At 34.3% G+C, this 13,096-nt stretch overlaps 1 protein-coding gene across 1 annotated transcript in view; it reads right to left on the bottom strand.

Annotated features, from left to right (window-relative positions):
• CEP126 (centrosomal protein 126) overlaps positions 1-10,781 on the bottom strand; it is a 118,398-nt gene extending 107,617 nt beyond the window's left edge. The window contains exons 1-2 of the mRNA XM_049714074.1: positions 10,642-10,781; positions 4,150-4,269 (exon numbers count right to left, since the gene is read on the bottom strand). Of these exons, the coding sequence (XP_049570031.1) occupies positions 4,150-4,269; positions 10,642-10,769 (248 nt within the window). The 5' untranslated portion in view covers positions 10,770-10,781. The remainder of the gene's footprint in view (positions 1-4,149; positions 4,270-10,641) is intronic.
• Between the last annotated feature and the right edge of the window lie 2,315 nt (positions 10,782-13,096).

The raw sequence follows: 13,096 nt of genomic DNA, 5'->3' as shown, positions 1-13,096 counted from the left end.
TAAAATAGATAACTAATAAGAACCTACTGTATAGCACAGAGAACTCTACTAAATGCTCTGTGGTGACCTAAATGGGAAGGAAATCCAAAAAGAGGAGATATATGTATACATATAGCTGATTCACTTTGCTGTACAGTAGAAACTAATACAACATTGTAAAACAGTTATACTTCAATAAAAATTAAATTAAAAAAAATTCACCAAGCTTACCAATTGAGGCTAGTACTGTAAACTAAATAAAGCTTAATAGCTCAAGGACAATACAGTAATACAACAGAATAGAATATTTGATGCCCATAATAATGATTCTAAGGCATAAAGAATAGATCAAACTGCATTTATCATAATTTGTATAAAAGATTACAGAAATATGCATTGCAATTTAGAAGGATTTATATTAATAATGTCAATAACATTTGCATAATTGATAAGTATTCCATTTCTGACAATGCTCTTCATGCACCACACATAACTGACCTTTGACTCCTACTGACCCTACCTACTCAATCCCGACTCTACCTTCATACTCTACCTTCATACCTTCTCTGGCTTAGATCACTATAACAGCTTTCTACCTGTCTTCTTTGCCTCCAGCCTGTGCTTTCAATTCATCCTCTACCCCTCTGCTACAATGAGATAAAATATAAACATAATCATGATACTTTTATGATTTCACTCTTTCAACAACCTCTCAGAGTCCTAAGGATAGGGTTTAATGTCTTCAGATTGACACAAAAGTTATTTTATGAAATGACTCCTATCATCTCTATAGCTTCCTTTCCTGATACCCTTCCACATTTTCCTGTGCCTAAATCACATAAAACTTTTGTCTTTTATTTCATAACATTAAGCTTTTTCACCTATTGTTCTCCTTTATCTCTCAAGTACCCTAACTCCTGGTTATCTAATAAGACTTTACTCTTCCAGGAGTTCTTCCTTGTCCTGCAGTATATGAGATGTACTTCTACAGCACCTTGTAGGTGACTCAATCATAGTATTTATTGCATAGCATTGTCATCCTTTATTACTTCACTATTAGTAAATTGAGGGCAAGAATCATGCATTTTATTTTTATCCTCTAGTATATGAAACCCAGTAAATGTTAGTTGAATGAATAAGTGCTGTCCTGTATGACATTTTAAATGGTCAAAGATAACTTCTAAATATACTAAATTCCTTTAATTTTCCTTTAATACATTATGAATATATTATGGATAATATACCCATGGATATTTAAACCTACTGATACCTGGATTTATTTGAATCTGTTTATATTTTTTAGCTTATACCAAACTTCTATATATGCAGGTTTGATTAATATGACTTATTGCTTAAAGTATAATTCCTTCTTATTTATTCTAAGGTACATTTTTCCTGCTTCATGGGGAACTCCAAACTCCATCATTCTCACGAATAGATAATGCAGCTACCCCATACTTCATGTTCACCAAGTAATTCATTCCGTGATTCTCTAGGTAATTTTTTTTTCCGCCTATAGGATATGTAAGGAATCTTTTTTAATTATAGATTTTAGTGATTCTTCCTAAGTGCTTGTCTCTCACCACTTGGTAGTGTTTCCTCTTCTCTTTTTTTGGGCAGTTTTCCCCATTCTGTCCTTTTCTTTCTTATTCTGCCAGTTAGTTATATAGTCTGATCATCTGAACTTTTAAGCCTACATGCTTATATTATTTTAAAACTATCTGAAGGTTCCTTTTGAGTTCTTTACTTCCTAAAATTTATTTCAATTTATTTTCCTCATGAAGTCACGTTAAATCAGATTATTGACATTTCTAATGTTTAGTGATAAAATAGGTTAACCAAAATTATTTTTTTCTTCCAATATGATGTTTAATAATTGGTACTCAGTTATGCTTGCTAATGAATAAATGCTTATTCACTGATTTATCAAAAGATAGTTCTAAAGTTGAAAATTAAAAACAATGTAGGAAATAATTTAATTTTCTTTATGTGTGTATATATTAAAATTACTTGGTCCACAAAGCAGCCTACTAGAAAGTTACCTGAGGATGTAATCCAGCAATCTAATGTTATAAAACAAAACAAAAAAAGGGATGCTATGAGGCAAGAAACTGTGGCTCCAGTTCCTGAGACCAATAAAGGGAAGTCTCAGATGCCCGTTGTGCATTAGGTCTAAAAGGTAACCTGTATCTGTTGTAGCAGTACCTAGTGATGAAAGGAGGAGGACTTGGAGGGAAACAAAGGGGACTCCACTGTATGGACACTGAGTGACAGAATGGAAAACTTAAGAATGTGATAAAAACATACAAGAAAAATACTGGCAATAGAAATGCAAAAAATAATACATAACAAGAAAATTAAAATGTGTGTGATTTTAAGTGATTAATGCAAGTAAACAAAGAGCACTTGGTGCTATGAACATCTTTTGAGTACTATTGGGGAAACAGTACTGACAATGTCAAAGTATAAATTTGTCTCTTTTTGTAGAAAAAAACAGTGTTAGGAGAATATCTCTACTTGTAGGAAAAATATTTTTTTCTAAATTCTATAACCATAATATGAATAGACAGCATAAACTTAGATGAGGTTAAGCATAGATAGATAGGCCAAAAAATCCATAATGATAGACATATTCTGAAATTCAGAAGTGTACAAATAATTTGGTCCCCTTTTAAAAGGTGAAATATAGAAACAAAAGATTAGTGTTTTAAAATAAATTTTTATGTGGCTTTACAAAAACAAAAAGGGTTTGTTTTTTTTTTTACACCGCTGTAGGGTGACAGAAAAATAAAATATAATCAAATTGTATTGGAAAATGTTCTGCCTCTTAGAATTTTAAACCAAAAATTTTCTTCTATATTTTCTACATCAGAATTCTTATGGGTGTTTGATAAGAGAAGACAGGTTGGAACTTTATGAATCAAATTCCACATGTAAAGCCTGCTATTTCATACAGCAAGACAATTATTAGAAAATATACAACTGACAAATATTTATTTATTAATCAATAAAATAAGCTTAATGAAGAGCACTATGTGACAGACAAATACTTCTACATGCGTTCTCAACTATTCATCTCTAATATTACCTTTTTTGCTCTATGTAACAATTCCTTGAAAAATATTGTATTAATTCCAATCATAAATAAGAAACTGAAGCTCAAAGAGATTAAATAACTTGCTCTAACTCATGAAGCTAGGATTTAAACCTAGATCTCTGATTCCAAAGCCCATGACCCTTTCAACATATGATTATTCATTTTTATTGAACTCCTATCATGTGCCTCTTATAAGCTTCAGGAGCTGAAAGGTAGGAGAAAAACAGAAATACACAAATATAAAACAAAAACAAAAACAAGCTTCATTAAATACTTTCAACTACGCCAGGCAATATAGAGTTAGTCTAAAGATAATTCAGCGCCAGAAAAAAATTACAGATAAACAATTTTGTATTCCCCAAATGGGATTTGCAACATATGCCCAATGATGTAGTAATAAATTCTAGGGCTTTTCTACTATTCACCTATTGTAGAACTATGAACAAGGTAGCAAAAACAACAATAAAAATGGCATAACCACTCTGTATTAAAAAAATCTAATAATTCAAACACTCTTGAAAAATGTCAAGCAGGGATAGGATGGTTTGCATTTTTACTTTATTTAGTTTCCAGTTTATATTAGAAAGCATCTTTTTTCATGGCAATCATTTATAAAATTTTTTTTATCATATTTCCACAACTATTCATATTTTCCCCATTTTTCTGACTGGATGAATGAGGGTAGCACATATAGAAAAATTATATATAAGTGAATAATGAATTAAAATGAAATATGTTCTATTAGAGCCTAAATGCTAATTGGTAACCTTTTATCATAAAATGTTACAAAAAATGAAGAATACTTTTTATAGTCATTTTAAGAAGTGAATATGACACTAATAAGTTCTATGACAAGAAAAGACTGCTACAGTCATGGTCAGTAAACTAGATGATACATCACTATCTTTGTGCTGTGGCAGAAAAACAATAAAATTTAAAAGCCACAAAAATCTTGATCAATTTTATAGATAAAACACTGTCATGACTTAGGTTCATAAAATGCTACAGAGTAGAGAAATGATTAATTTATGCCTTTGAGTTTCTATGCTTCTGAATAAAATACAGTTACTTACTTTTTTCTCCGGTTTGACTCCACAAAATATTTACGTGCTTGATTTCGACATATTTTTTGTTGCTGCAGTAAGATTTGGCGCTCTTCTTCTAAATTTTTCTCAAAATGGATTTTCATATCTCTAATGGTAGCATAAAGTTAAGGACAGTGGTTTATGTCTTTACTGGATGAGTATCAGTGCTATCTGATAAGTACAATTACAGCCTCATACTAATGATGTAATGATTTTTTGTGGAACAATTAGTATGTGTACACATCACTGTTAGTGTATGACCGGCACATGTTTTATATAAAAAAAACTCTTGGCTTGGTATTAGAACTGAAGATATATTTTACTTTCTTTGGGGAAAAAAATTAATTACTTTTAGACATCATGAGCCCAGATAAGGAGACTACATATCTTTTCATTCATTATACAGATATTTGAGTACTTATTAACAAGTTACTATCTTAGGCATGTATATAGAAAAATGAAAGAAGGTTATATCTCATTAATAGAAAGCCGATGAATTAAACGTTTCAGTAGATCCTTTAATCCATAGCATGAAAGTCATATTCAAATATTAAAAATCAAATAGCAATATAACTGGGAAGTTTGGGAATATAGATTACTTAGTGATTTACTCATAAGTTAAAAAACAAACCATTAGGAAAACCATACACAGTAATGTTTACTCAGAATTTTGCCAAATATGGAGTATTTTAGTTATCCTAATTATCCATTCATTTGAAATTTACTGTATAAAATTAAACTTTCTTTAAATAAGTTGAATTGATATGGTTAATTGATGTCTGAGCTTATTTAGTTACATTTCAACTGGCATCAATGAATGCCTTTACCAAATTTATCACAGTATTTTTCTGTTTTTAATGATTTTGAAGTTTTAAAAAGTGGTCATTCAATTACCATTTTCAGTACCTCATCATTAGATGTAGATGCATACAAGATTGTACTGAAGTTATTTATTGCAGGGCATGCCTATTTGTCTTTTTAGAATAAACAGTGTGTTTAAATTTTCTCCCCTCAAAATAAAGGTATGAAATTCTCTTTAAGAGTTCTATTTAATCAAGTTTTTTTATATGTCATAAATATTAATGGTAAAACAGAATATAAGAAATATATTAAATAATAAATTATGCTATACATAAGTTGTTAATTCAAAATGTGTTAATTTTAGGATCCTGCAGTGCTTCAGCATCAACATAGTAAAAAAAACCTTATATATTTCAAAACAAGCACGTCTATTTGAACTTTTTGGTCATTTGAAACTTTGCTAATGGGAGCTTTCAATTATGTTGCTATTTAACCATTTTTATGCCATTGCTCATAATTAATTTACCTGTATTAAAAATTTTGCACTACCTCACCATAAACAAATACATGCACTCACACACAATATTTTTACTTAAAGTTTCTTTTGAAGGATTTATAAAAGTGAAACAGAAAGGGAAGCAACCTGTTTTTGTTTTTGTTTTTTGTTAGCATAGAAACAGCTAAAGATTTAGCTTGTTCTTTTCTAATAGAGTACTTTATTAGAAGGAGTCAGACTTTAACAAGATGGCTAACTACGAAGTCACAACATGGCAGTGGAGGAAAGTGCAACTTCCTTTCAGGGTACCCAAGAGCAACATTGTCGGGAGAAAAGGGAGACATTGCTTTGGCTCAGGTAAGAAATATGCAGGACTAAGATGCATGTGGAGATAATTCTGTTCTCTGTTTAACATGCCTGAAGTCTCACCACAGGAACATAAAGAAAATCACAAACGTAACGTTTGTAATAATGTTCTGACAACTATATATTGTTAGATTTAATTAAATGTCTCTTACTCTATATAATATACACATGTATTATATATAATATATGTATAATATTGCCTGCCAAGTTGTAAAATATACTGCTGCCTTTGCATCTCTTCAAAGTATGGTATCCAAATTTAAAAAATATTAGATGGTTGGTTAAACTTTTATTTTTCATACAAGCTGTGTTGTAAAGGTAAGATATTTCCATAAGAATCACTGTTAAATACTTGTTCAAAGGAAGGTAATTTTTATATATTTAACAGTAAAATAACCAACCAACAACAAACCCGAGATTACTACGGGCACGTAATACATAATGATTATAATTTAAAAGCATAGCCTAATCTACCCCACCTCATCCTCATCTCTTCTTCTCCCAATTTAGTCTTTTTCTAATTGTAGCTTATTTAGGTTGTTTTAAATATGTTACCATCACTAATAACTATGAATCATATAACCCATACTCTTGTCAAGTTTATTAGAGCCATCCAGATTCTTTTTCTTCTTCTCTGTACCTCTCCACAGACTTGGCTCAGATGTTCTAAATCCCTTGCCTGGACTACTTCAGTAGTCTTCTAACTCATCTTATTACAGTACTCCTAAACTTGCCGTCCTCCATTTGAACCTCAACAAAACCAGCTAAACAGAAATCTAATTGGGTTTCTCATTCTTTGTTATTCTCTAAAATCTCCCTATCACCTTCATGATGCATTAAAAATTTCTTGGAATATACAGCATTTTATAATCTGGTCTGTTTTTTCAACTTCATTTTTCAACATTTCCCTGCATGTCTCCGATGCTCAGCCACACTAAGATACTTATTAACAGAACAAGCCATGATGTAGTATGCCATTATCTTTTGGCACTTGCTGGCTAATTCTACTCATCCTTTCAGGGACACCTCAAGAAGTTCCTCCCCTGTGAAGCTTCTTCTAACCCTCACTGGATGACTTAACACCCTCATGGGTACGTCATATGCGTCTCCTCTGTATTTCTGTAACTCCAATGCCTGGCATGGTGCTTAGAATATGGTAATGGCTTAATAAAAGCTTACTGAATGACTTCCTTGGAGAAAATTCTCAGTAGATAAACTAGGAAAAAATGTATACACATTTTTATAGCTTTTAGTGCCTCACAGACAAATTGGTTTCTAAAAGGGTTCTATAAATCTACATGTCATTAGAAATATATGAACATGAGTTTCTACACCTCACAAGCATAAGGTAGTACTTTTTTTATAGAAAGACCGAATGGAAAGTCATGTTTTATTATGTATGTATTAGCAAAATAGAATAATTGCCATGTTGGGCAACTAATTTTTATTTTCCTTTTTGGTGAATCGTTAGTTCAGAGTCACTGGACATTTATCTATTGAGAATGTCATTTAAAAAATCAATTTCAGTAAATTCAATAGAGATAGAATAGTGTAAATATTAACCCTCTATCATAGTTACTACAAGTATTTTCCCCAGATAATTTGTTTTATTTAATTATACAATTTCTCCTTACACTGAAGTTTTAAATTAATGAGTTATTTTTGAGATATTTTTCACTTGAAATTGATTCTTTCTTTTCAAAAGGTAAAGTTACTATACCTTCAAACTATGAAAGTGTTGAAGTTCTATTTTCTGTCAGTTTTCCTTTATGATTTTGTATTTATTTTTATATTTACCCTTTTTATCAGTTCAAGCATATTTTGGAATTTAGTGTAAAATGTGACTCAAGATAGAGATGGTGAATTTAGACTATGCTTTTTTAGAGGTTTGACTAAGGAGACAGGAGATATTAGAACACAGTTAAAAGGGTTTGATTGTTAGTTTTAAGGATAGTTAAGACCAGAGCATGTTTACAGGCTGTAGGGAAAGAAGGCTATTTGACAAAAGTTGTAAGTAAATTGTAAGAGAGAGTTAGGATAATTTACAATCCAGGGTTACTGAGAAGAGAGGTGATGAAAATAGGGCACAAGTGAATGGATTCACCTTCTACAGTAAAAGTGATATCCCATCAGTGAGCCTGGAATAAAAACAGGGTAGGGGATTGAGGGTGGTGATGGGAGTAAGAAGGTTTGTGTTGTTTGTTGGGAGGGACCTGAGGGAGTTCATGGCATCCATTCTCTTATGAAGTATTGTAGTAAGACAGTCTACTGCGAGTGACGGGAGGTGATCAAGATCCGGCACAGAAACTAATTAAGAGGAACAAGAGAGAACCCTGTTCTTGTTCTGGTGAAGCTGGAAACCATCAAGCTGTAGCGGTTTTGTGATTTTTTCTCTGACAGCATTTTTATTGTTGAGTGAAGGAGTAGAGAAATAGGGTTGTAGTAGTTACTGGGTTGTTGAGGAAGAATAGGAGTGCAAAGAACCAAGGATGTTGGTGAGAGAATATGTGTAGATAATTAAGAATAGGGTGTAAACTGGGTAGGGAATAAAGAGAGGCAAAGTGGGGGCTAGGATAAAATGGAAGGGGAAAAGACTGGAGATATTTATGAGAAAATAAGAGGCATAGTGTGAAGGGGACATGAAAACTTCACTTTTTTATTCTATTTCTATATATATTTGAATTATTTTAAGAAATTGAAATTATAGAACTTCAGCTAATTTTAATTAGATGAACTTCATAAGGTTTTGTTCCTTGCCTTTAGAGTCAGGGAATTCTAACTTGAGTGAGAGAACTTCAACAGAAAGCTGGATGGCCTCTGAGTATTGAATTCATATTTGGAAATCATATGTAGAAATTTTACCAAGCCACTTGCTTATTTTAAGTCTGCAGTTCATTTTTTAAATTTAGTCATTAATTCAATAAATTTGCATACGTACTTTGTACCAGGTATCCAATATGAAACATTACAGATACTAAGAACATCCAAAATAATACAAAAGGTGCTTAAGTGTTTCTCCAACTAGTAACATAATGATATTCTTGATTTAGTGTCATAGTCTTTATTACGTTCAAAAGAATTCCTCTATCCCAATTTAAATATATATACTAATTTTATATATACTAGCAAATATATATATATATATATAAACTAGCAAAAAGTATATATACTTATATATACATACAGATGCATATATATACACACATACTAGCAAAAGTTGTTGGATTTTAGCAAAGCCCTGGGCATCTATTGAAATAATCATCTACAACTTTCTTAATTTTAACTATATATTTATAATTCAAGTATATTTTTAGTAATGCATTTCTTTATAGGAAACCAACATAATTCTGGAATTATGTCTATTTGGTTTTGTTCATTTGAGGTACTGCTGAATTTATTTACAAATATTTCCTTTGTTGTATCAATATTCATACCTCATAAATTTAAAAATATTAAGTTTATGACCATTTCACTAATGAAAATGATGGAAAGATACACTTTGTCAATGAGCCACTTACAGTGCTTCCCTATTTTCTGATTTAGCTATAAATCAGGGTCGGTGTAATAGGAGTTCGGGGTCCAAGAAAATACAATGTCAAGGGGACAGAATCAAATCCATACAGAAAGCAATACAGTTTATTTCAGATTACTTCTTGAGCGAGGACAGTTTTGAGGAGTAGTAAGGGCAAAAGCCAAAGTGAATGGAGTTAATAATGAATAGATGAAAAGAATTAGAAGCTGCTATTGTGGTTAGGGTTTCTGAGAAGTTGACTAAAGAAAGAAAAGACAGAAGGGTTAAAAGCTTGAGGAAAGCATGATCAGAGGGGGGGATATTTTACCATCAGTTAAGCTTTGTACATATCTGTCTTCCTCACTAGAGTTGTATCCCAAGCACCTAGTTAAAGAGCAGGCACTAAATGAAAATTGATTGACTTGCTTTTAAAAGTGCAACATCCCAGAAGTGGAAGACAATAAGGATAAGAAAATGGGGTTTAACTTGAAAAGTGAAGACACTCCATTCTCTGACAAGAATGAAGATGATTATACAGCACCATCACTACCAACCAAGTCCTTTGAGAATACAAAGGTTACACTCTAATTATCATAACATTCTCTGAAGGAATAAACATGGTTTACATACTTTGAAAACAAAACTCTTTCACTCTTTCAATTTTCTACAATGCAACCAACAGCAATCTCAAAGGTGAGCTAGACCAATTCTTAGGGACAGGTCAGAGATAATCCAGTGCGAAGCCTCCGGGTCCTTTGCTTCTAATTTTCTGTCTGTTGTCTCTCTGACAACAGCCTGGGCAGAGGATGGAAAACAAAACAAATTAACCAACTGTGTTAGGCTTTAGCAGCTCTGGTAAATAAATTAGGGAAGTGCTAGGTTAACTGTTAAAACGGACTGTTTCAGGAGAGCAAAACATTTTACCTGTTTGTGGAATTCTTTTCTCCAAGCAGCATGATTAATCAGGGTGTGGATAATATGAAGTAAAGAGCATAATGGCATAACTCTAGAAGACAAAACAATCCCCACAGAACACACGGTTGATCTATTTGAAAACTCACAAAAAACTTACACCAAAGTTGAATGGGGGTGAGATAACAAGGTGGCCGGGAAAGCGGTCCTAGAATAGGATAAAATGGTATTTCAGGTTTAAGGGGAGCAACGACAGTTACTGAATCAAATATCCGCACTAAGATGACTAGCTAGTTTCTATCACCTTGCATCTGTGATAACGGGAATCGAATGGGAAAAAAGATGGGCCCCGCTTCCAACATCGCTACGCCGGCAGCCACGGCTGGAAGGATACAGGCAAGCGCCAGGTCGGTGACGCCCGTCGCTCAACCGAGGGCTGAGGGGGGCTCTGACGCGGGTGTCCGAGGATTCAGTGCCCTGTCTCGAGACCGCGCTCCGGGCTCCGGGCCTCCGGGTCATCATCCTTCATTCACCTCAGCGCCGCCTCTCGGCTCGCCCCCAGAGTCTCCCTCATGGCAGCTCCGGCTTCCTCCTCCTCCGCCCCTCCCTGCACTCCGTCTCTCAGGCCCCGCGTCACTGCGGCGGGAAGGTTGGCCGCGGCAGCTCTGGTTCCCGCACAGTGGCGCTCTTGGCTGTTGTGGCGACGGCAGCTGCAGCAGCGGCGACCTTGCCTGGCAATGGCAGAGGTGGCGGCCGCGACCCCAACGCCTCCGCCATGTTGACAGCCAACCGACACCGCGTCCTTCGCGACGGCTACCAGTGTGTGGGGGCGGGGCTCCAGGGGCAGCCAATAGGAGGAGCGGACTGCCGCCTACTCCCCCCATCCCTCTGAGCGGACTGCGGGCGGCGGCCTGGAAGCCTAGCATCCTCAGGGACGCAAGTCTTCGCAGGAATGCGGAGCTGACTTGTTCCTCGGAGCCTGACTCCGTTCTACCTCCCTTTTTATGATGATGTTTTCGTGAGGGTATTGAGAGTGATGAAAGACAGTGAGATGCAGAATCTTCAGATACAGGCAAACGCCACCGTGGGGATTCTGAAATGATTGCCTCGGGGATAATTCAGGGTAGGATTTGTTGTTTAACTACCGAGTCCTGCTGTGGGGTTTGAGTTGTGTCTTTCTGGAGCATCACTATCCCCAAACACCATCTCTTTTAAAAGGCTTTGTGGAGTGGAAATTTCCTTTCTCTACATTCTCTCACCCACTCCCTGACGCTTCTGCCATTCCGTCTGCAAGTCGTCCTCCTTGCCATTTCCCTACTTATAACGTCGCATTTCAAAGGCTTTTAATGGTGCCAGCCTTGCTGCCAGATTCTGGAAATAGATCATCGGCGGCCAGGAAAGTAGTGCAGATTTAATTCAGTAATCTCCTGGGAAGATATGCCAAAAGAGGTCATCATATTGAAATTGTTTCAAGCTCTTATGGAAAATTGGATATTTTAGCCACCAGGTTTAGTGGTTTTGCAAGTAAAAATTTGAAAAAAGGCTGAAACTCCTTGTTGGAGTTCATTTTAAAAGTACATATAAATTCTGACTGTATTTCAGCCAGGTTTTTTTTCTTTCTTTCTTTCTTTCTTTCTTTTTGTGTGGAAAAAACTCCCAGATTGGAAGCAGAATGTACAAACAGAATAAAAATCACTCGCCCACCATTCAAATGCCTCTGTCTTTGTGAATCAATTTGTTCATTTTTAGAGTTCAAATAATAAACTTTTCCAGTTGAAGCTATTTAAAACAGAGTTTTTGCAAAGTTGGATACAATGACTCAAATTGGAATGTGTTCTGGTGACTGAGATTCAAAAGTGCCACAACGAATCCAGTTTTGAGTTAAAACACAAAACACATAAGCCCCCTTCAGGACCATGCCAAGAGGGTAGAATAGATGATCTTGACAAAGAAAGGCTAAATGTGTATACTGGGACGATTAGCTATCTTTGCAAATTTTTAACTGGCCTAGTCACAGGAATTTAAGTTGATTCTATTCCCACTGCTATCATCACAAGTCTGTTTCTCCAGGGCCAATTTGAGAGAGAGTAAGCAAAGTAGGGCAGTGTAAAGTGCAAATAAAAATGAGAAGGTTGTGCTTACTGTTTGAAGTATTTGGGCATGGTTAGCCTTCCTGAAAGTCTAGTGTTTTCTATATTATTAGTTTGATATCTCATCACTCATAGGCACCTTATTGCTTTGTCACATGGTGTATTAGCATTAAGAAGCATAACTTGGTTTCTTAGTTGCTTACAGATGTTTACTCTTATAATCATTCTTCATTCAAATGTTGCTTTACAATGATACCCAAGAAAAAAGAAAATTTAAACACAATGTTACCAACTTTTTTAAAAATTACAGATCTATTTTTTCACCTTTAAATTATTTATTTCTTTCTTCAAAATTTTAAGCAGGTTTTTCATGTTTTATTTAAGTTGTACAGTCCTTTATTAAGTTGTATTGATTCTAAAAAAAAAGGCTTTAAGGTTAGATATTTGGATAATAGAAAGATAATTTGAGACATTTATAAGTTTTTTCTCTTGGCAGGAAAGATGAGTATGATTTAAGCAATAAAAAAGAGTATTACATTAAAGTCTCTCTATTTTGTTAAAAGAGACATATGAATTAAATATAATGGTTAACTTTTCACACTTCAAAAACCATAAAATAATTCATTCTTTTATGAAGGAAATAAATATTGAGCACCTACTATGTGCCAAGCACTTTCTAGGTGCTGGGATACAGTAGTGAGCAAAACTTCAAAGTCCCTATGCTCATTAAGCTTACATTTATTTTTCTTTCCTACTAGA

Source organism: Orcinus orca, chromosome 8 (genome assembly GCF_937001465.1).
Source record: "Orcinus orca chromosome 8, mOrcOrc1.1, whole genome shotgun sequence".
NCBI lineage: Eukaryota > Metazoa > Chordata > Mammalia > Artiodactyla > Delphinidae > Orcinus > Orcinus orca.
Note: the sequence above shows the minus strand (reverse complement) of the source record. Positions and strands in the feature narration are given on the sequence as shown.